The sequence below is a fragment of the Gracilinanus agilis genome, chromosome 3 (assembly GCF_016433145.1).
Source record: "Gracilinanus agilis isolate LMUSP501 chromosome 3, AgileGrace, whole genome shotgun sequence".
Lineage (NCBI taxonomy): Eukaryota > Metazoa > Chordata > Mammalia > Didelphimorphia > Didelphidae > Gracilinanus > Gracilinanus agilis.
The window spans coordinates 630563815-630589297 of record NC_058132.1 but is presented as its reverse complement, the minus strand read 5'-3'; the positions used below and the strand labels follow the sequence as shown (position 1 = coordinate 630589297).

Sequence of the window (25483 nt, the reverse complement as noted above, 5' to 3'; positions counted from 1 at the left end):
CTTTCTTTCTTTCTTTCTTTCTTTCTTTCTTTCTTTCTTTACCTTACCTTCTTTGTTAGAATCAAAACTATGTATCATTTCTTAAAGCAGAAGAGCAGTAAGAGACAAATAGGAATAAGAGATGGCTCTGAGAAATCTGGAAAACATTTTTTCCTGTTTCCAATTCAAAAACCACCATCATTAATGTTCATGTATCATCATGTAAATACTTGTACTTTAGGATGTTCACCTTCACATTAACTAGATGGGACCTTGAGAGTTCATCTGACTCAGCCCCCATCATCATGACAACCAGGACATATGGTAGCCTTTATGGTCTTAAAGATCCCTAAGGATAATGCCTCCATAATCTCATTTAATAGCCCTTCTCTGTATTTTATCACTCTGTGTGATAGGCTCAGGTATATGGACCTTTGTCTCCAGAAGGGTATGGTGTATGATAAATAAAAAAGAGGTTTGGTAGAAAGAGCTCTGATTTTGGAGCTCGGGTCCTTCTTCCAGTACTTGTCAGCTGTGTGACCTGAATAAGTCATTTCAATCTCTCTGAGCCTCATTTTCCTCATTAATAAAATGGAGATAACAATATCTATAATTCCTTCCTCTTAGTGTTGATATAAAGATCAAATGAACTAATGTTTCTAAAGCACTTTGCCAATTTTAAAGCCCAATATAACTGTCATGCATTGTTGTGGTTGTAACTTTTCTTTTCATTTTAATTAAATGATATTGAAACACATCATAACTGTGTGTTGTGTGTACGTGTGTTAAAAGGAGAGGTCAAATTGAAGCATACATGTTATTTCCTTGTTGACCTCAAAAAATTATTCCAGTAAAATGTTGGCTTTTAAGGCTATGCCTCTGGAAAAGGGATGGAATTGCTTCTGGAAATACTGCAGAAAAATAAAAGAAAAAAGTCCATCAGAGAAGACATGAAATAGAATGAAGCCTCAGACCCAAGTTCCTGGCAGAGAAATCTAATATATTAGAGTAGCAGTTCAGTTTTTAGAAAGTGACTTTAATGCAATTGTCCTGGGTTGCATTATGAAATAATAATAATAATTTTTTTTAAAAGCTTCTGATTGGAGTCAGCATGACTGATCTAGTCTTGTGTACAAGAAGAATATCCATCATACTGTAACTGTAGTTGCCCTGAGCAACCAGGTAACAAAGCGATTTCTGAGACATTTCTTCTGTGGCTGCAAGCTGTGATAAAATAAAGCTATTCTTTTAAAAATTTTGGAGTTCTTTTATTATGAAAAAATAATAGATTTCCCCCCACTTACAGGGAGCTTTGGCTACATTCAGGTGAAATTGTAAAGGTTAGACTAGTGTAGCAATGATATCTGATTCAAACTAAAGGAATTCTTCATCTCTCTAGAAAGAGCATCTGATCTACCTCCTTAGCCTTTGTGGAGGACTGAATTGGATTAGTTATCTGATATGCTAGAGATCTGCTTCTTGGGGTCCATGTCAAAAGACTGCATTATAAGTGAGACTATATTACAATGGCTTCCCATCATGCCCCAAGATTTGTCACACCCTGACTAACTCTTTTATTGCTATTGCTAAATCAGGAGAGTAAGACACAGAGATAACCATTTGCTGAAATGTTTTCTTGATTTGCCAGTGATTTGGAAGGACCTAGGAGTGGGAAAAGATGGGTAGATGCAGTAGAGAGTCCTTAAATGAAACCTCATTATTCCCAGTTCCATGCAAAAGATGACCTGTAAGGTCCCTTCCGACTTTAGCATTCTATGATTCTATAATTGACTGTGGCATAACAATTCTGAAATTTAGGTAGTTCCTGGGGTCTCTTCCTAGTACTACCACAATATAGAAGGGAGCCAAATGAATTTTCTCATCTAGGAAATATTTTTAGAGCCTGATATGTGATTCATATATTTAAGCACTAACTCATTTTTAGATAGACAAAACATTTAGTAAGTGCTCACTGTGCTACAAACCATGTGGTAGCACTGGGATTACAAACAAAAGCATTCCAAACAGCCTTGGCTTTCAAGGATCTTACATTATAAGGGGAGGGGGGAAGAGGCAATAGATGAAGAAATAAAGGAGAGTTGGATTTAAAGTCAGAAAGACCTGAGTTCAAACCCTGCCTCTGACATTAAGCCATTGGTATCAAATTGGGTAAAACAACTGACCTCTCAAAGCCTCAGTTTCCTTATTTGCAAAATGATAAAACCTCTATGATCCCTTCCAGCTCTACAAGAGAGAGAACTACTGAATGAGATCTGAGAGACTTCTGCCTAGAAGTAGATAGTTGAATGTATGAAAGTTGTTATGAATTGGGACAGCAGAAGTTACCACTTCAACTTTGAGCCCATGATATAGTAGACAAAGGAATTAGTGATGGTCTGATGTGTATATTAGGCTTTAGAAGACAAATTTCACAGAGTTCCCAGAAAAGTAGGATAGACCTATGGACTAGAATCCTGAAGAGGCAATCAGTCCAAAAGGAACTGAACTAGAAGCTCTCAAGAATGGAATTTTGATAATACAATTTTAATGATTAAGAAGAGTGACCTGTCTCAAGTGACCATTGGGCATGCATAAGGAAGTCATAAAACAGCTTGAGTTTTTAAAAGATATTTGTAGAAGATAAAAGGCAAAGACAGGTAACTCAACATGAATGAAAATTAGCCTTGTGATCTCATAAGAATACTCTATAGAACACTAAAGAAAAGATGGGGCTGGAAATGGATGTTAGGATATCATGGTGTTTTGTAGGTATGTTGGAGAAGGAGAGAAGATCAAAGAAGAGAAAAAACTCAGGATGAATGAGATGTTGATAATGGATAATGAGAAAAGGTTAAAAAACATCAACACTACTTTTAGTTACGATTTCTCCACCAGGGAGGATGATCTTTGATCTGGGAAGGGCAAAACAAAAATGATAAGCAAGAAATAAAAACCCAAAGTAAATGAGGAGATGGTGAGAGAACACCTAGATTACTTTGTTGAGCTCAAGTTAATAAGACAACATGAATTAAATCTCAAAATGCTGAATGAGTAGGCAAGGCATTATGGCAGATTTAATGTCATTCATCTTTGAAAAATAGTGGAGGATAAAAGAAGTCTCCCCAGTTATTCAAGAAAGGGAAGAAGGTGAAAACTTCAAATAATAGAAGTGATCTTCATTTCAATTCCTGTCAAATTTTATGAATATATTATTGGAAGGATGATTTTGTAACCCTTTAGAAAGAGAACTTGTGAATACTGAGCCAACTTCTCTTCTTCAAAAACAACTAATAGTAGATTCAAATAAAATTCCTTTTTTACTGGGTAATTAGATGGCGGCAGTTCAGAGAAACCTTGTATACAAAATGGATATCTGAATTTCAGCAAAATAAATTTAAGAAATTTTATTCCCCCAATTATATGTAATAACAATTTTCCATGTAAGTTTTCTGATGTTATAAAATTCAAATTATATCTCTCTCCCCCTTCCCTCCCTACTCCTGGAGATGGTAAGTAATTTTATCTGGGTTATACATGTATCGTAAGAAAAAAAATGTTTTGGCCAAGTTTCTTATGTTATCCATGAATGAAGATTTACTGTTATATTACATTTAGATAGGCTCAGAACAGTGGGTTGAAGAGCAGCCATTTGTGAATTGATGTTAACCTTGAGGGAGGTCTCCAGGATCCAGTTCACCTCAATGATCTATCCTTGGTCCCATAATGTTGAACATTTTTATCAATGACTTGGATAAAGTCATAAATCATATGTTTATCAGATTTTCACATGTAACAAATAGCTAGCACATTGAGTGGCAGAAAGATTTTTTATTTTATTTTTATTTTTTTTAAACCCTTACCTTCTGTCTTGGAGTCAATGGTGTGTATTGGCTCCAAGGCAGAAGATTGGTAAGGGTGGGCAATGGGGGTCAAGTGACTTGCCCAGCGTCACACAGCTGGGAAGTTTCTGAGGTCAGATTTGAACCTAGGACCTCCCTTCTCTAGGCCTGGTTCTCAATCCACTGAGCTACCTAGCTGCCCCCCAGAAAGATTTTTTAAAAAGATTGCAATAGGCTATAATAATGAGCCTGAATCTGATTAAATTTTTTACAAATAAATGGAAAGGTCTATCCCCAGAAACAACAAAAAAATAAACTAATTACAGAATGATGGTAGTTGAAAAAAAAGTCTGAGATATTAATGGACTGAAAGTCTGAGATATTAATCAGTCCAGTCTACATGGAGAAGGCAGTTTAATATGGGAGCCAAAAAAAAATGTGATCTAAGATACATTAATAATGGTATTATAACCATAGCTTTCGTGTTGTCAAACTTTGGTTCTTCATCATGGCATGGTTATGACTCCTTGTCTCTGAAATCTATACCAACAAAATTCAAGCTTTTATAGAGTTGAATCAGGTTGAACAGAATGACATTTTTATCCTTTTGATAGTCTTCTCTAGCTGTTCAAGAAATGGACCTAGTAATTAACTAGTTTGGTTTAATAAATGAGGTACTCTTAATGACAAATAAGTCCATATGCTATTGGAAGAGTGGAATTATATCCATGTGAACAGCTTTATTCTACATGTAACCAAAAGAAATTTTTTAAAAAAGTTATAACTAAATGGAAGGATAGATGATTAATTCCCCTGCAAAAAAGTGAATAAAATAATTGGCTCTATCCTGTATCCAATGACTGCCAAAAACAAAACATCATTTCATAGAACACTTGTTTATGTCATTTGATAGTGGTCATGATGAGATAGAGCATATACAATAATATCTGTGGCAGAAGATAAAGAAGTAAAGGAATTAGATCAAGAAACTGAAATCCTCCAAAGCAAATGACAACTGTGAAGATGGTGATGATGTTGATGGTGATAGCATGTCTATAGGATTTTGGAATTTCCAAAACACCTTATGCTCCTTATCTCTTTAGCCTTTGTAATTTTGTAGTTTAATCTCATAAATATATACTTTTAACACTTGGTGACTTCATTGTAAAGGTGAGCATGGGGAAGAATGGCAGACAATGTGTTGGAAAATTATAGTTCAGGGTTTAAATATGAATGAAACTAAAGAGTGGTGAGTCAGATGGAAGCTTTATACTTGTATATTATGAGTACCTTCTTCAAGAAGAGCATTAGAAGGTGCTGGTCATGGTTGGTGCCAAATAATATCACAAAAAATATGAAATTGAATATGTCAGGTTATTAAATCAAGTGGTTACTGAATCATCAAAGGTTAAAATTAACATTAAACTGAAAGAAAGCATAAAGAAAAGAAGAGATACTTCATGACACTCTCATAGTTCTCATGTGACTTACTTAATCTTAGTGATGATTTTAAAGAATAGGAAATAAAGTGAAAATATAGATTCTGATTATCAGCATTCATGTGAGCAGTTTAACCAGTGTGAAGTATTCTCCCCAAAGCCAAAAGAACCAAATTTCCTTAGCCAAAAAATTTATACCTAAGGACATGACATTCAAATGGCATCAGCCTAACAATCTATACAAGAAAAAAAGTAAATTAAAAATGTGGATCATCCAAATTATGACATGCAGTTCTATAGACAATCTACTATAGTCCATTAACATATGTATCTTGGACAGACACAGATATTGTAGCTGGGCTCAAAATTGAAGAAATATGAATTGCACTTGGAAAAGTTTAGTGTTTTCAATAATCTAAGCCTATTTGTTGATGTTAAAGTATACCATTGATTTCCAAAATGGGCGCCACTGCCCCCTGGTGGGTGCTGCAGCAATCTAGGGAGGCGGTGATGGCCACAGGTGCATTTATCTTTCCTATTAATTGCTATTAAAATTTTAAAAAAAATTAATTTCCAGCATGCTAAGTAATATTTTTTCTGGAAAGGGGGCGGTAGCCAAAAAAAGTTTGGGAACCACTGAAGTATACAGTTTAATTTAAATATTTTCCTGGTTATGTTATATGATTATATTTCAGAACAAAAAGTTACAGGTGACCCACTGGAAGATGATGAAATATTCAGTATAAAAATAAGTTTCTTGCTTTCAGGAAGTTGTATAAAATATATTGTTAATAAGGTGACTAGAAAATAAAATTATGGTAATAGCAAGAAATGACTTCCAGCTTTACTTTTTGATCCTATGAGCTTCTGTGGTCTCTTCTAAGTCCAGTATGCTTGGTAATTGCTAAAGGGTATTTGTAACATGGCAGCCAGTCAATAACTACATTGCCTTTTTAGAGTGTGTATTCAAGATGTGATGGAGAACCTCGTAAGACTTATTAAACTTTCCAAGCATTTCCTACTTCTGATGATTCATGTGGGGGCAAATGATGCTGCTAGAAGGAACTTGTAAAATATCTTTAGAGACTTTGAACTGCTGAGAAGGAAATTAAAGGATATTGGGATGCATTGTATTTTCTTTTCTTTTTCTTTCCTACTTTAAGGGAGAAAGTATGAAAGCAAAAAAAAAAGAATTTAAAAAGCAAATAGAAATGTTGATCTTTTGAAAAATGAAATTTGCTCGGATAAATAATGGTTTGTAGGCTAATCTGATGGGGTTCTGGAAAGAGTAATTCTCATGAGAACTTAGTTTCTCCCCTGAGCTCAAATATATCATCAACCCCTGTCCTTGAGACATTTCAAACTAGGTATCTTAAACACATGTTCTAAACAGAACTCAGCTACTCCCTAACCTAGCCCTCTTCCAAACTTCATTACTTCTGAAGATTTCACTATCCTTCCAATCATCCAGATTTACATCCTTGGTAACTAACCCAACTCTTTATTCTCACGCCATATATGTATCAGTTGCCACAACTTCTTGTTTCTGCTTGCACATCTGTAACTATAGAACTATAATTGTTTGCACTATTCCCCTGGTCTCCCTGTCTCAAGTGTCTACTCATTAAAATCCAGTGGCTTCTCATTTCTTCAAGGACAAAATATAAAATTCTCTGTCATTCAAAGCCTTTCCCAAATTAATTACAAATTACTCCTCTTCACTTATACTATGGTTCAGACAAACTGGTTCTACTTTCCCCATTCAAGACACGAATATGTCCCATCCTCCTGCCTTTCCACAGCCTGTCCTTTATACTTACTCTTCCTTTATCCCAGTTTCTTAGAATTCCTGACTTCTTTCAGGGCTTAGGATAAATGCCACCTTCTCTGTGAAGCCTTTCTTGATCCCTGTGCCCTCTCCCCAACCCACTGTCAATGCCTTCCCCTACCTAAATGAGCTTCAGTTTTCATTTACTTACATGTGAACCTGTTGCCTCCCCTATCTAGACTGTAAGCTTCTTGAGGGCAAAGACTGTTTCCCCAGAAGCTAGAATAATACTTGACACATAGCCTATTCTTAATATATAGTTACAGTTATTTAAATTGTGTTCTTATAGATGTGGACTTCTTTACATCATCAGTTCCAGCGACAACCTGAACCCATACCTCCACATTCTGTGATTCTTGTCCTTGTATTTATTTAAAAATTTTAAATTAGCAAATAATTTATTATTCACTAATTTATTATTAAATTAATTTATAACTAACATCAATTAAATTATTAGTATTAAATTAGTAATGAATTGTTAATTTATTATTAAATAATAAACACACTGGGGATTTTCTTAATAGAATTTTAACATTTTTTGAGGATTATTGTAATATTCAAGCTATTCATCCTCATTGTCTCATTGGCTTGTTACATGCATGTGACCTTTGGAGGCATTCTTGCCTAAGTTATCACTGATAACATACTCTAGCTGATTGGAACACATTATGTGGCTCCATTTAACTATGGTTTACATCCATATAAAAACTTCATGTTGGGCCAGCTGGGTAGCTCAGTGGATTGAGAGTTGGGCCTAGAGACGGGAGGTCCTGGGTTCAAATCCAGCCTCAGACACTTCCCAGCTGTGTGACCCTGGGCAAGTCATTTGACCCCCATTGCCCACCCTTACCACTCTTCCACCTATGAGCCAATACACAGAAGTTAAGGGTTTAGGAAAAAAAAACTTCATGGACCAAAATTCTATAGGGAAAGTCAGTCCAGAAGGGGTGGGAAGTGCCCAAGAATGAAATGTTGAAGATACAAAGAGAATCTTAGAGCAGGGGCATAGAAGATAGAACACTGGATTTGGTGTGAGAAAAATGTGAATTCAACTCCCACCACAAGCAAATTACTAGCTGTATGACCATAGGCAAATCATTTAACTGTAACTGTACTACAGCCTCATCCCTAAAATGAAAGGCTGATCTAGATAACCTCTGAAATCTTTTCCAACCCTAAATCTATGATCTTTTAAGAGAGAAAAAGTGGAATTATTTAAGAGACTGCTGTAGATGCAGAGAGCATTCACCAACTAGTTGAATTTAAAAAAATATTTGCAGAAGATGGAAGCAAGAGTTGGCAACAGAGGATTAATACGAAACCGATATCAGAGGTACTAAAGTTCACAATGAATAGTTAGGCAACAGGCATTTATGAAATACATGTTGTATGTTATGTTACATCATGCCAAGCTCTGAGGGTTTGAGGAAGGCAAAAAAAAAAGCCCCTGATCTCAAGGAGCTCATAGCAAAGACTGGCCAAAAAAAAAAAAAAAAAAAAAAGCTAAGGATAGAAAAAGGATTTTTAATGATTTTTTAAAGCTATTTTAGGGAAAGTGGAGATAGAAGTCCTATAAAAGGGACAATGGAAGTTAGAGGACTTATATTCAAATCATGTGTGACCTTGGGCAAATCACTAAACATTACCATCTCAGAATCTAAGTTTCTTTATTTGTAAAATGAAGGGTTTGGACCAGCTGGACTCTGCTCCCTGCCAGTTCTAAATCTGTGATCCTATGAACTAAAGACAGAGATGAAGCAAAGATTCTTAATTCCATTTTGTCTCTATTTTCAATGTCAAGGAGGACTTTTAGTCTGCAGGGGAAAAAATGGCTAATGAGATTCAATGGTCCTCAAGTAGGGACATAAAAAGAGAGCACCTAATTATTGTCGATGTCACCTAGCTCAGATAAACTATATCGTTGGATACAGAAAGAAGGGGCAAATGCAACAACTGAACCACTACCAATGATCCTTTCAAGATAGTGGAGAATAGGTGAAATACTAAAGAATTGGGGGAAGACAAATGTTTTCCAAAAAAGAAAAATATCAAGGTCTACAAAATAGAAGTCAGTGAATTTTGCTTTAATTCCTGGCAAAGACTGAGAATGCATTATTAAATGAATGACAAATGGATCCTTCATCACAGAAGCAGTCAATGATCAAAAAGAGCTAGCTTGACTTCATCAAGAATAGAATTTACCAGATTAATCTCATTTCCTTTTGGGACATGGTCACTAGATCTGTATAAATAAAAGTTATATTGTAGGCACAGGAGAGGGCTGCTAAGGTGGAGAGTTGGGGAAGAATCCTTTTCTTGAGTTCAAATCTGGCCTCAGATACTCAATAGCTGTGTGTCCCTGGACAGATCACTTAACCTTATTTGCCTCAGTTTCCTCATCTGTCAAATAAGCTGGAGAAGGAAATGGCCAACCACTCTGGTAGGTTTGCCAAGAAAACCTCAAATGGAGTCTCAAAGAGTCAGAAGCAACTGAAACACCTGAAACAATGAGATACAGACTAGTTTACCCAATTCCTTTTTTAAACACTTACCTTCCATCTTAGAATAGATATTCTGTGTTGGTCCCAAGGCAGAAGAGCAGTAAGGGGTAGGCAATAGGCATTAAGTGACTTGCTCAAGGTCATACACTAGGAAGTGTCTGAGGTCAGATTTGAACCCAGGACTTTCTGTTTCCAGACCTGGCTCTCTAGCCACTGAACCACCTATCTTCCCCCTAATATACCTAAAATTTAACAACGCATTGGATGAAATCTCCTAATTGGTTTCCTCTCAGGTTTGTTTTTTCTTCTCCAATCTATTCTCCATTCATCTGCCAAAGTGATCCTAAAGCACAGGTCTTATTATGTGTTATTCTCAAATTCCAGTGACTCCCTGTTATCAGTAAGGTCGAATACAAATTATTGATTGGCATCTCAATTCTTCATTTCCCAGCTCCAACTTACTTTTCCATTGTTTTTCTACATTAGGCACTTTCCCATACTCTATGGCAGTGATTCCCAATGTGGGCGCTACTGCCCCCTGGTGGGTGCTGCAGTGATCCAGAGTAGAGAGGTAATGGCCACAGGTGCATTTATCTTTCCTATTAATTGCTATTAAAATGTAAAAAAAAATAATTCCCAGGGGGCTAAGTAATATTTTTTTCTGGAAAGGGGGCAATAGGCCAAAAAAGTTTGGGAAGCACTGCTCTATGGTCTAGTCAAATTGACTTCCCTGCCATTTCTCAATCACATTTTATTTCTTGTTTCTATGCCTTTTATGCAAGTTTTCCCCCATGCCTGGAATGTTCTCCCTACTGACCTCTACCACTTACAATTCCTGGTTTCGTTCAAAGCTTAGCTTCTACATGGTAACCTTTCCCAATGCTTTCAGATGCTAGTGCCTTCTGCCTTCTTCAAATTTATTTGTATCATATTTTTTTCTATAGGCTCTCCCTTGATGTAAGATCCTTGAGGCAGAAATGATTTCATTTTGGCCTTTGTATCCCCAGCACCTAGTATATCCCTTGGCACATAGTAAGGGCCTAATAAATGTTTATTGATTGATTGTTGATTGATGATTTGGACCAAGTCACAGATAGGATGCTCGCCAAGTCTACAGATGACACAAAGTGGGGAGAGAAAGCTAGCATGCCGGATGGCAGAGCCAGGTTTCCAAAAGATTTTTATAGGACAAAACATTGGTCCAAATCATATAAAATAAAATTTCATGAGGCTGAATACACTGGGTAAAAAAAATCAATGTCATGAGTACAAGATAGAGGAGGCATGAATAGACAGTGCTTTGTTTTTAAAGGATCTGGAGCTTTGAGCTTCAGTTTTATAAAAGTCAACAGGGTGATGTGGCAGCCAAGAAAAGTAATATACTTATTGGGTATGCTGAAAGGCATAACTTCCAAAATAAAGCGATAGTCCCATTGCACTCTGCCATTGTTCAACCACAGCTGAAGCTCAGTTCTCTGCGCCATACTTTGAGAAAGACATTGATGAGATGAAATTTGGCCAGAGGAAAGCCAGCAGAGAGGGGAAGGAGCACAGGCTCATGCCATATAAAGAGAGTCTAGTGGAACCAGTAAGGCTTAGCCTAGAGAAGAGAAATCTCAGGGGTATGTGATAACCCTCTTCAATTATTTAAAAGCTTGTCACATATAAGGAAGATTTAAGTTGTCCTAGTTGGTCTCACAGGGTAAAACCAGAGCAATAATAAGGGGGAAGATATGAAAAACAAACTTCCTGAGAAACATTGTGTTCATAAGTAGAATGGGCTGGCTGCTTCAGAAGACAGTAGATGTCTCAGAGCAGGTGCGATATAAATCTTAGCTGTTGTTATCATCATCATTATTATTTCCTTTGATTAGAGATCATTAAGGAAAATCTAGATGACCCCTTACTGAGACCAATAGTGTCTAATTCAAATAGAAATGAGGCACTCATCCATACATGAGAATCCCTGCAGGCTGGATAAGGACTTAGAAAACACATATTATCATGATCTATGTCCTATTCTATTTTTATTTATTTTGTTAAATATCTCCCAATTATGTTTTGATCTGGTTCAGTCTTCACTTAGAAGTTCAATGTAGCTCGAGGAATGCATATTTCTCACCTCTGGCTCTCTTTTGACTCTAAAACTCCTCATTAATCAAGAAAATGTTGATATGAAGAATAAGTGATTTATTTCAGGGAGAGACTCTGCATCACTGAAAGTACAGCACGGTTTCTCAAATGTGATTTATACAGCTCCCCTCTTCCTCTTCCATTATCAATGGGCATTTGTTAAGCATTTACTATATGCCAAGCACCGGGCTGAGTACTATAGATACAAAAACAAAGTAAAAAAATGCAGTCTTCGACCTAACAGAACTCTCATTCATACTCAGATCCCATTCACTGTCTACCTGTCATGTATGACCAGGATATATGTGCTAATGGACTAACTCAAGGGGTTATCCATCATGCAAATGCACTATTCATATACAGAGATTTCAAGAAATAAGCACAAAACTTCACACTAAGATGATCTAATTGCTTGATCTATTGTTAGAACACAAATAATTTGGTAGACATGTTAACTCCTACAGAAAAGGTGGAAGATGTATATTATCTCAAAATTTCTGCCATCTCTCGACCCTGCTTTGTCTTGGAGTGGAGAAAGCAAGGTCACACATGAATATAGCTGAATACCAGGAAACTGTTTGTTCTAAGCAACATCTGGTTCTGGATGGTCCATCAGCATTAGGCAGCTGTAGGATTTTATGCCAAGCAAATGGATCTGGGACCTTTATACAGATGCACTAATTTTTGGAAAGCTAAGCAAAGCAGTTGGCAGAATTCCTTGGACATCAGGGACTGTACTTGTAGATATGGATCAATTATTCTATCTTTATCTGTACACTTTCCCTCCATCTTCTCTAAGCGGAAAAGACCTATTCTTTATCCTCTTGGTTTTTCCTGTGTGGATTGTTGGGCTGATTTCTTTGGACACCAATGAATTCCACTGAGAAAGTATACCAGGACTTCATGCAATCAGAAGAATGTTAACAATGAACAAAAGTATCTGATAAACTCCACCATCTACAGAGAGCCCTTCCATTTGGTAATTATGCAGGAAATTCTACTTGTTAGTGGCTGACACCTTTGAGGAAAATGTTTCTGTTTTGTGTCTGGATAATGTTTGGTATTCAGAGGATCACTGAACTGAGTTATTTCTTTTTAAAAAATTCTTATATATGTATATGGGGAAAGATTTTGGAGAACATCTTTATATACTGGATTTTGCCTATTCAAATACCGTTGGTTGTTTTGTTTTAAAAAAAGACACCAGAAGTCTGCATTCTTCAAAATTCTGTCAGTTATGAGACTACGAAGATATAGTCTGCTATAGAAAATTATTTATGGGAGCTTGCCTGTCCCCTTTTTATATTCTCATCAAGGATAACCTTAATGTGGGTGCAGATCATTCTCATAGTGATTTTACAGGGATAAGAAAGTAGGCATATGGCTTTTTTTTAAATCATCTTCATCACCATTTAAAAAGAAGAATACCATCTGTTGATTTCCCCCCTACTCTTTTTGGAGCTTTCACTCTTTAAGATATCTTTTAAATGAATCCTTCAGCATTTAAAAAATTCTAGTGCTCTCAGAACTGATTTTTTTTTCTGTGTGTACTCAGTCTGGACCAGCTACTCTTTCCAGATTTTGTCTTTAAGTGCTGTTGGCTCCTTCCTTATATGCTCAATGAGTACTGAGAGGTGGTTCCTTCATTATTGATAACAGATCATTGTAAATCTATGACAAATCTATTCTATCATGCACTTATTTGTTATCTCAATAGTTTCATGTGCTTGCTCTGAGGATGAATATGACTTAGATGGGTCTTATGCCAAGATTTCTGCACTATCATTTTTCTTTTTACTGTTTTGCTGCTCTGTGTGATGTTGCTGCTTCCAGTCCTTCACCATTTTTTCCATGTTTAGCCAATTCGTTTTTACTAATAACCAACATTGTCCTTGTGGCCATGTCTTCTTGCTTAACAAGGAAATTGAGTGTATGTTAGCTTTGTGATTCTGAGGCCCCCTTAGCCTTTTCAACCATTTTATAGGCAAACCTTATTTGATTGCACTTCACTTTATAGAGCTTCAGAGATATTACATTTTTTTTACAAATTGAAGGTTTGGGACAACCCTACTTTGAATGAGTCTACTGGCACCATCTTTCCAACAGTGTGTGCTCACATCACGTCTCTGTGCCACATTTTGGTAATTCTCACAATATTTCAAACTTTTTCATTATTATCATATCTATTATGGTGATCTGTCATCAGTGATATTTGATGTTGGTAATTTAATTGTTTGGAGGTACCACTAACCACATCCATATAAGACAGTGAACTTTATCCATAAATGTTGGATGTACAGTTGCCCATCTCCCTCCATCTCCTTGGACCTCCTTATTCCCTGAGATATAACAATATTGAAATTAGACCATTTAATATCACTTGGTGACACCATGGAGAGAGTGCCAGGTCTGGAGTTAGGAAGTCTCATCCTCTTGATTTCAAATCTGATCTCAGACACTGAGTAGTTCTGTGACCAGGAGCACAACATTTAAGTCTGTCTGCCTCAGTTTCTTTTCTGTAGAATGATCCAGAGAAGGAATTGACAAACCACTCTGGTATCTTTACTAAGAAAATTCCAAAGGGGATCACAAAGAGTCAGACATAACCAAAAATGACTGAACAACAATGAACAACAATAACCCAACAGTGGTCTCTAAGTGATCAAGTGAAAGGGAAGAGTCAATTGATGCAACAAGCTCCATTGTTGTCTTGTTTTAAGAAACTGCCACAGCCTCCCCAACCTTTAACAAATACCACCTTAATCAGGCAACAGCCATCATCATCGAAGAAAGACTCTCCACCAGCAAAAAAGATTACATCTCTTTGAAGGTTCAGACGATGGTTAGTTTTTTAGCATTTTTAGTTAAGGTATATGCATTGTTGTTTTGTTTTTCTTTAGATATAATATTATTGCACATTTAGTAGACTACAGTAGAGTATAAACCTAACTTCTATGTGAATGACTAACCAAAAAAATTCATGCACTTTGTTCTATTGTGGTGGTCTGGAACTAAACCTGCAATATCTCTAAAGAATGTCTGTGCATTGTTTAGAATTATGTAAGAAATTATTATAATCAGAGTCAATGTATTACTACCTTTCCTGATTGGTCAATTTTTCAGTGGTAACAGCTTTATAAACAGGACAAGTGGGAAATGTTGTAATTGCATACAATGTGTTCTTTTCATTTTTTTTCCCTTCTGTATAATTCAGTCTTGGCCTTGATCATTTCTCTAGTTAGTCAATGTTCTTATGGTTCACAGACAGCTGATTTGGAAATGAGTCCTAGCAAGTAAGCAGACATTTCTCATTCTTTTAGATTAGTCGATTTCCCGTGAATAAGAACTAATAGCTTTTAATAATTAATAATTTCCCATTAATGTTATTCAGTGTTCTCCATGCTTAGTGCCTTCCAACTCTTCATGAAGAAAGTATTTACAATACACAACAGCACAATGTCTGAAGAGTTCCCCAGCCTTTGACTTCTTTCATTTTTAAATATTGACCCTTATTTTCCAGCATATTTTTGTCCTCCTTCTCTATGTCCACTTTCTCACTGACAGCATTGAACATCAGAGGGTGCGATAATTTGATTTGCAGGATCTTGTTCAGTTTCACAAAATTTATCTGTTTTTTTTTATCTTCTAAAATGGATGTTGGAATCTGGTCCAGACATGTAAGTGGAGAGGTCTCAAAGATGCTTGACAGGGTAAGTCAGGGGTTTCAGAAAAAGGAAAGGATTGGAATTCTAGATTTGGAGGTAATTTGCTTAGAGGAAATACAAAGATCATTTTGTAATTTTTTCTGTTTTATAGGTTTCCATGGCTAAAGAATTGTCTATTAGACATGGCTATAGTAATACTGATAATTGGCATTTTTAAAGTTCTTTGAACTTTACAAAATCCTGAAACACAACTTCTCATTCAATCCTCATAGTACAAAGAGTGTCATACTAACCCACAACTTCTCATTCAATCCTCATAGTACAAAGAGGTCATACTAACCCCATTTTACATAAAAGGAAATTGAGACTTAGGGAAGTAATTGGCCCCTAGGCATATGATTAGTAAGTGATGGAGGCCAGATCCAAACCCAAGTTGCTCCTGAATAAGAACACCTTTTCTCCTATCCTATAATTCCTCTTATGATGACCATCTCTCTATTTAGCTGGGCTGGACATCGGATAGAGGCAGAGGCAGCTATATGAGATAGTAGACAGAATACTCAAACTAGACTCAGAAAAATTTGAGTTCAAATCCTCCCTCAGATGCTTATTGGATATGTGACCTTAGGGAAGTCATTTATCCTCTGCATCAGTTTCCTTACCTCTGAAGTGGAGTTGATAATAATACCTATCCCCCAGAGATATTGGGAGGATTAAATGAGAAAATATAAAGCATTTTGAAAACCTTTAAATGATATATAAGATGCCAACTATTGCTATTATCAGATGACTGATACAGTTTATTATATTTGGGACTCTACTCACTGTCTTCTCAGTTTGGTAGAAAGTACAAGAGTTTATACTTGATAGTATAGTTTTTGAGAACCCAGGATCATCTTTAAAACAGAATGAGTAATCAAAATAGAATTTTCATGGGGAAGACTTTTTTTTCTCACGAAAATCATATATATATATATATGTAGAATATATATCAATATATAATATATATATGTGTGGAACATACAATGAGGAGCCTGATAGAGTCAAACAGTAAACGTAATGTAAGTGCCTACTATGTGCCAGTCATTTGGCATACAAAACCAAAAACAAAATCCTTTTCTTCAAAGAATTTGCACTAGGAACAATTTTTAAATAATTCACTACCGATAACTAGAATGTAAAACCTGATCCAAACACTTCAGGCACACACTGTAATTCTTCCATAATGGTTCTTATCATGACATTGTTCACTTTCCCAGTGGGTCTCTGAGAGAAAGAGGGGTGACAAAGGAAGAAAAAGATTAGAAGGGAGACTTTTTTAACATTTAAAAAAGTGGAACCTATTGATCTTCAGTATCTTATTTTGATTTATTCTCTGTCTCTCGATGTGTTTTTGTTCATGATAAACATTAGGGTTTGGTCCCCCATTGGCGAGCATAGTTAATTGGTCAGGCTAAATAACATGCTGTACTTTAGCTGCATCTTGAACTTGAAATCTTTGTCTCTCTGACCATCACCCTCAACTATCCACATCATCCCCTGGAGCTTTCCTGCACAGAGCTTTTGTAGCATTCAGCACCACTTAAAAATCTCTCCATATTCAAAACATATTCCTATAAGCATAATAATTACCAGTTTTAAAAGAATTTGACTTGAATAGTATATTCTACCTGCCTTGCTTTCAATTCTGCTCTGCCTTTCTGAACAATTTATTCTTTCCTGAATCTTCTCCATAATTTAATTTGTAACTTATAGAAATTAGGCTTCAGAGCTACTCTAAAAGAGGCTTCCATCTATATTATGTAGCCCAACAATATGAAAGCATTTATATTCAAAGATACTCTCTCTCTCTCTCTCTCTCTCTCTCTCTCTCTCTCTCTCTCTCTCTCTCTCTCTCTCTCTCTCTCTCTCTCTCTCTCTCTCATAAAAACAAAGAATAAGAAGAATCTCAAGAGGGAGAGAGGAATCCTGACCAAGTCATTGGAGGCTAAAAGAATGAGATGCAGAAGGTGACTCAATAGCTTCCCAACTTATACCAGGTGCTGGGAAATCTTGACTTGTATGTGCGTGTGTGCGCGTACGTGCCCCTTGGCAAAAATTTGGACCTCTTCTCAGAATAATGTTTGTTTAATTCACAATTGAAGGACTTGCTCACCTTAGACATTCGTGAAAAATCAACTTGGAGGGTTTGGGGTCCATTTTTCCCCTCCTCCCAGTCTCACAATGTCCCCTCTGCAGACAACAGGTGCAGAAGGTGTGCGTGATCTGCGTGCTNCTTTGTCTCTGTCTCTCTGTCTCTGTCTCTGTCTCTCTCTCTCTCTCTGTGTCTCTCTGTGTCTCTCTCTCTGTCTCTCTGTGTCTCTCCCTCTCCCTTTCCTTCTCCCTTTCCTTCTAGCTCTCTTTCTCTGTCTTACTCACCATCTTTAGCCCTCTCTCTGCCTCCGTCTCTTTCAACCTCTGTCACTCACTCTCTCTACTTCTTTATCTCTGTCACTATCTCTGTGTGTCTCTTTGTCTCTTTTTCTAACTCTCGATCTCTGTCACTCACTGTCTCTATCTCTGTCTCTTTTAAAAAAGAAGGGCACAACCTAGAGATTCTATTAAAAAGAACATTTGATTTTTCTCCCCCTTTGGCATCAGAAGCTCTTACTCAGTCTGGAGAGCTTCAAAAGTCACTTTATTTTTAAGACTTTGAGCAGAATGTCAGATATACATTAGTTTCCTGACCACTTCAATAAGAGCTGGTAATTCAAAGAAAACCCCAAGCCAAATTTAACATGTCTGCTTATATAAGTTTCTGAGCTTCCACTAACCCAGGCCCTGAGGACAGGCATAGCATAGAACCCTTCGCAATGTAAAATCAAGCAACCTCCTAGACAAATAAATAACCCCTGCAATTTGGTGAAGAAGGTCAGCAGACAGACCTTCTGGTGGACTGCCAAGAAAAGCTAATTGGAAATGAAGTTCTGTCTACCAAGGGCTTCCCAGGCTCCATAGCTCCTGTTATCCAGTCCTATCATGGGCTAATTTGAAGAAGATCTGGAGATTTTAATTAAACATACAATTGCCATGAGACAACAATATGTCTGGGAAGGAAGTGAACAAAATCTTATTCAGCATTGCTATAGGACCATAGCACTAGAGCTGGAAGAAATTTCAAAGACCATCCTGTGGCAGATGAGGAAAGTAAAGCCCAGAGACATTAACTGGCTTGTTCAAGAAGTAACCAGCAATAATGTCAGAGGTAAAATTTGAACCCATATCCTTTGACTCTACTGTGAGTAAACTTTCCATCTTACCACCCTGGAGAGATAGCTTGTCTGGAATACTGTACTCCTCATTGGTCAAGATAACTCTGTTCTTAGTGTCCTTTTTCAACAGAGAATGAATGGAAAAAAATATTTTCAGAGGAGGATTCTTGGGATAGTATTAAAATTATAATAAAACCAAAACACCAAAATAAAAATACACACAAATAAAATACAATAATAATTTTTGGTATATGTTTTCCAAAACATCTAAATTGTCTCACTCCCTCTCCTTCCTCCCTTCTCTCTGAGATGTTAATCAATTTGACCTGGGTTATACACATATGGTCCTACAAAACATATATCCATATTGGTCACATTGTGCAAGGATACTCATATAAAACCAAAATACCAAAAAAGAAATACACACAAAATAAAATAAAGTTAAAATAGCTGCATTCATACTCTCTCAGTTCTTCTTCTGAAGATAGATCACATTTTTTGTCATAAGTCCTTCAGAATTGGCTTGGATCATTGGATTGCTTGGAATAGTTTAGTCTCTCACAGTTATTCATCTTAAAATATTGTTGTTTTGTGTACAATACTTTCAAAATTCTGCTTACTTCACTCTGCATCAGGTCATACAAGTTCTTTCTAGTTTTTTTTTTCTGAAATCATCCTGCTATTCATTACTTATAGACCAGTAGTATTCTATCACAATCATACATCACAATTTGTTCAGCCATTCCCCAATTGATGGACATCTCACTTTCTAATTCTTTGCCACTCTACCTCGTTTTTTCTTTTTCTCTCAGGCAATCCTCTTTTTCACCCCTTGATTTTTTTAGAAAGCATATCATCAGAGTCACTTTATTCTTGCACCTTCTCTCTATATATACTCCTTCCAATTGCCCAAATAATGATGAAATTCCCAAGAGTTATAAGTATCATCTTCCCATATAACAAGGTAAATAGTTTGACTTTATTGACTCTCTTAAGTTCTTTCTTTCTTGTTTACCTTTTTACGTTTCTCTTGAGTCTTATATTTGAACATCAAATTTTCTGTCCTAGTCTGGTCTTCTCTTCAGGAAAGCTTGGAAATCATCTATTTCATAAAATGACCATTTTCCCCTGGAAGAATATATTATATTTTTTGGGTAAGGGATTCTTGGTCATAAACAAAACTCCTTTGCCTTCAAGAATCTCATATTCCACTATTGCTCAAAGGAATAATAAACTGGAGGAATTCCATGTGAACTGGAAAGACCTCCGGGAACTGATGCAGAGTGAAAGGAGCAGAGCCAGAAGAACATTGTACACAGAGACTGATACACTGTGGTAAAATCGCATGTAATGGACTTCTGTACTAGCAGCAAGGCAATGACCCAGGACAATTCTGAGGGATTTATGGGAAAAAAAAAACGCTACCCACATTCAGAGGAAGAAATTCAGGAGTGGAAACACAGAAGAAAAGCAACTGCTTGAACATATGGGTTGAGGCGGACATGATTGGGGATGTAGACTCTAAGGACCCACCCCAGTGCAACTATCAATAATATGGAAATAGGTCTTGATCAATGGCACATGTTAAAACCACTGGAAATACGCATCGGCTATGGAGGGAGGAGGTGGGAGGGGATGAAGGAGAAAGTAAGAGCATGAATCATGTAACCATGTTAAGTTTTCTAAAAAATAAATATTATTAAATGTTAAAAAAAAGAAGCTCATATTCCAAACTCTCTAATTCTTAAATGCTATCTGCCACTCTAATATTTGTTTTGGAGCTTTATTTTGAGATTGGTTGGAGAGCATTTTTAGAGAAATTCTAGCTTTTGTTCTTCTGCTCTACCATCTTGGCTCCACCTCCCTGCCTCCTATCTAAATGATTACCTTTTAAATACAGAATAAAATCTACATTTTTTACCCATGATCAATAGGGAAATTTACCTCTCTTAACTAAGCATATTTATTTTCTGTTTTTGTGCTTATTATTCACTGGAGGCAGTGAGGACTAGGAGGAAAAGAAAATAAGTGATTGTTAATTGGGATTAAAAACAAGAAAATTAAAATAAAGAAAGAAATGTCACCTTTTAATTACTGTGTGGCTGGCTTTAATCTCAGTAATTCATCCTGATCCATGAGTTCTTTTCCAGAGAGAAGAATGTAGCCTTTTTTATCACGAATGGCATTTTGTTTCATTAGAATTGGTGGTTGATTGTTATATTCATTTTTTTAAAACTACCATCTAAGGATGAAACTAATGAGAGGAGTTTTTGCCATCGCTCTGTGATCCTCATTGTAGAAGTCACATTATATTATGTACAATAGGTAGGTGGACAGGCCTTTATTGCACTGTGGGAGAGCTCTACATTATCACTTCCTGAGGAATTGTAAAATAGCTCTGTCTGAATGTCCATTTCATTAGCAGAAATATTTCTCTTCATTTTAGCAGCTGAGACCTTTCCATGGCAGGCAGAACAACAACAGCGGGCCTGCCTCGGATTCCTTTTCTCATTCTTGCAAATGAAGTTTTCGAAATCAAAAGCTTTGCATCCCCTTGATTCTGAGATAAATGATTTTTAAAGGTTTCTTTCTTTCATTCTATGTTTAAGCATCAATAATGATAAAAGGTCAGTGCTGCTATATTTTGCATTTATGGGACTTCTTTTATCTCTTAAGAAATTCCCTACTCCTCAGCTTTCTTTGCCAAATGTGTTCATATTTCAATTATTTCATCATTTTGCCTGATTTGTTATCATGTATCATAGTGCCTTTTAAAAGCCGGCAATTTAAGAAGACAGTGACATTCCACTTGCCCACAAGTCAGTCTGTCAGCCACTTCAACTCTCAGGGACTAAATGCCAACAGTTTCTAATAACCAATTAATCCCAAAGAGCCAACTCTCTATAAGACCCTGTTCAAGGCACTGGAGATACAAAAGGCAAAATTCAAACAGTCTATCTTTAATCAGATGTGCTAAAAGAGCCTTCACTCAAAACCATATCAACTCATTTAACATATCATTTTTAATAGCTCAAGCATTTGGCACTTGACAGTTGAATTATGGTAGAAAGAGGGATCGGCTTGGAATGAAAAGAGTCCTGGGTTTGAATCCAACCCTGGTTCTCAGGTAGTCCTGAACAAATCACTTAATCTTTCTCAGAGACTGGTTCCTTTTCTGTAAAATGGAGATCCATAGAAAGGACCTCCAGGAGTTGGGACTTTCACAAAGGAGATTATGAAAAGAACTTCATGAATCTTAAACTACTACCTCAACCTCAATGATTATTTCCCAGCCCTGAAGGAATTGGAATGAACAAATTAGAATAAGAAAAACAGAAGAAGTTTAAGGCAAGGACAAAAGCAGGAAAAGGACTCCAATTCTACAAAAAAGCTTTTTTCTGATCTCCTGTTTGTTAGCATTCTATGCCAACTCCTCCCCAATTACATTGTATTTTATAAGAATTTCATATTTATTTTGACGTATAGGTGGCATTTCCTCCACTAGAATGTAAGGGTGGCGAAATCATAGACTTTTATTTTGTCCCTATAGTGATACCTTGCATGATGCCTGGCAGCCAGGATGTGCCTGTTGAATTAAATTAAAGAAAAGGGAGAACATCCTTCTTTAGATAGAGGAAATAGAAATGGAAGAGATATCAGACTTTAACATTTTAAGTACAATAATGGGCTAATTATGAACCTTACCTTTCTCCAAGTAAAGGTTGAATCCTCTTCAAGGAAAAAAAAAAGAAAATATCTAGAAATCTTTAAAGATTTTTCACCCCTAAATAGTTAAAGTATTTTTGAGTTTTGGCACTTGAAAGGAGGTAAATTTCGAATGTCTAGAAAATCCATGTATGTGGAATAATCGTTCTCAAATAAGGTATTACCAGGTGTTATTATGATGGGTCTGGTATGGTCATAATTCTAAAAATCAAACAGAATTCTGGCCTTCTGGATCCCCCAGCAGGAGATTCAAAGGACCTCATTCACTTCTTCATAGATTTTATTAAAATCAAATCTGTCAGAAGTTACTGTAGGTAATCTTTGACATGGTTGATGCCATCTGTGAAATGGGGATGATAATAATAGCATCTATCTCTCAGAGCTGTGAGAATCAAATGAAATAATAATTATAAAGCAATTTCCACAGGATTTGGCATATAGAAAGCTCTATGTAAATATTAGCTATTGTTATTGATAAAAACACAGCAAAGAGGGAACCTCAGATGCCAAATGGGAGAACCGTTTCTCAAGAAAATATTGCAGTGAAAAGATAGTCAGGGGATAAGGCATGGCAGGTTGCCAAGACAAGGACTCAGAGGGAGTTAACCTTCTTGGAGGGATTCTGCCAAGGCTAGGACCAAGCTTGGTCACTAAAGACTCAAGGCTGTTAATTTTATCTGTCTCTTGGGAACTTTCAATAGTCTGACCAATAAACCAGAATGCCTATCATTATAAAAGGATGCTATCTAGGATGGAGATTTTTGATGCAATGGACATTTCCCAGGGTCTCAAGCAGATTGCTCTGTAGAGGTGTTCTGCTCTGCACCCTGCTTATTTCCCTTTATTTCCATCCTATCTCAGGGCTCTGGCTTAGCCCTTTGCATTTATCCACATCCCTGGATGGATTCATTTTACAAAGTCATTGGCTTAGCCCAAGTATGGTATTCCCTTTAAGCTTTCAAGTCACTGTTTGGATCACATCTCATTCTAACAGGACAGATTCATCCTCTTAATGGCTTGTGGTCATTTGGCATAATCAGAGAGAGACAGATATTCTTAAGGGAAATTTCCACTGATTTGCAAAACCTTGATTGTAGGATCTTCAATGGAGAGTTGAAAGGGACTGTAGAAGTCCTCCCATCATTTCATAGATGAAGAAACCAAGGCAGGTTCAGCAAGGTCCCCAAATTAAATATCTTTGCTTTTATGGGAACCCAAGTTCTTCCCATTTCACTATGCTGTCTCCAAACTGATGGACCACCCTTTTCAGTTCCATAGACATTTCTATCTTAGGAATCAGTATCAGCTCTTTAAAATTAGAATACTCTCCATTGGATTGACACTGACACTGACAAATTCTTATACTTTGGGCTTTCCTTTATCATGTGTACTCTTTGCCAGGATTCTTAATTTGAGGCCTGTGAACTTATATTTTTAAAAATACTTTGATGAAATCACTTTCTTTTGACAATGCAAAATTTATTGGAACGGGGCAGCTGGGTAGCTCAGTGGAGTGAGAGTCAGGCCTAGAGACAGGAGGTCCTGGGTTCAAAGCCACTTCCCAGCTGTGTGACCCTGGGCAAGTCACTTGACCCCCCATTGCCCACCCTTACCACTCTTCCACCTATGAGACAATACACTGAAGTTAAGGGTTAAAAAAAAACATTTATTGGAACTTTAATTTTTAAAAGCTTTGAGTTGGTTGAGAGATAAAAATATATTTTAAACAATTAAAATAGCTTGACAACTTTATTTCAATGCAATTGCTTTCTTTGTAAACCTGTATATTTTATTTTATTCAATTTTAACTGTTATTCTGATGGGGGAGGGAGATCCACAGGCTTAGCTAGATTATTTTAGGAATCCATGACACAACCAAGATTAAGGACCTCTCCCCTAAGCAAACCACCATCATGTCCTTACCTGGGATATAATACTGTACAGTTGAATAGATTAAAGCTTTCTTTACTTAAAGCACATTTTTTTTAAAATGTGTTTTTGATACTGGCTCTCCTTATTTAGCCTGGACTAGAAGTGTAATGACCATTCATGGGTTCTGTCCCAATAAGGATAGTCATGGAAGCTATAACCTGCTCCATTTTTCTAAAATATACCAGATCTCTCCTTAGGTAATTTGGTGATCCTCCAACTTCCTGGAGCTCAGTATATTGGTGCCAGATAGAAGGCAGAACACAGACAGATGTAAGCCATCTTGTAGCTCAGAACTCATGAATTCAGGTGGTCCACCAGTCTCAGTGTCCCCAGTAACAGGGACTACAGGATGTGCCACCATGTCTGTCCTTATTTATTTATTTGTTTGTTTGTTTGTTTGTTCGTTCATTCATTCATTTGTTTTTTATAACATTTGTTTGTTGGAAAGTCCCTAGTCATTTAAAAAAAAATGAAGTTAGATTGATTGGATCATTGTTTCAGTCACCGAAACATTACCATATGGTGACAATTTAATTAAGTAGATCACATTATATCAGTCTCTTATAGGGGGTTTTAGATAATAATAAACAACATTTTATAATGACTGGATTTGGAATCAGACGATCTAGATCTGAATCTGGGATCTCTCATCTGTGAGACCTTGGACAAGTCCATTAACCTCCCCAGTTTCAGCTTCCACTTCTCCGAAATGAATATTGATCTAAAGAGGAAAGCATGTGGCTAAGTGATAAGAATTCATAAACCCAACCTACACACTTCTGATTCTTTTCATATCCCCATCACTTAGCACAGTGCCTGGCACATAGTACTTAGTAACTTTACTGAATTGCTGGATGTTGAGTGAAGGGAGGGCAGAATGTATCCTGATGGGAAAAGGGCAATTCCTGTGCAGCAATTACAACCCTAAGTTTAAGATCCAGCCTTCTGGAGAGAGAAGGGAAAAGTCTGTACAACATCAAGCTTCTAATGGAAAAAGGAGATTTGATATATAGTCCTACAGCTGAGAACCAAGTGGGGAATCCATGCCATGGTATAGGAGGGATTAAAAAACAACTAAGTTGACAGGAGGTCCTAGGTTCAAATCTGGCCTCAGACACTTCCCGGCTGTGTGACCCTGGGCAAGTCACTTGACCCCCATTGCCTACCCTTACCAATCTTCCACCTATAAG

At 36.7% G+C, this 25483-nt stretch overlaps 1 protein-coding gene across 1 annotated transcript in view; it reads left to right on the top strand.

Moving 5' to 3' along the window:
• The window catches only part of SLC9A9 (solute carrier family 9 member A9), a 729976-nt gene that overhangs the window by 361559 nt on the left and 342934 nt on the right, over positions 1-25483 (top strand). The window contains exon 9 of the mRNA XM_044669458.1: positions 14440-14561. Coding sequence (XP_044525393.1) covers positions 14440-14561 — 122 coding nt within the window. The remainder of the gene's footprint in view (positions 1-14439; positions 14562-25483) is intronic.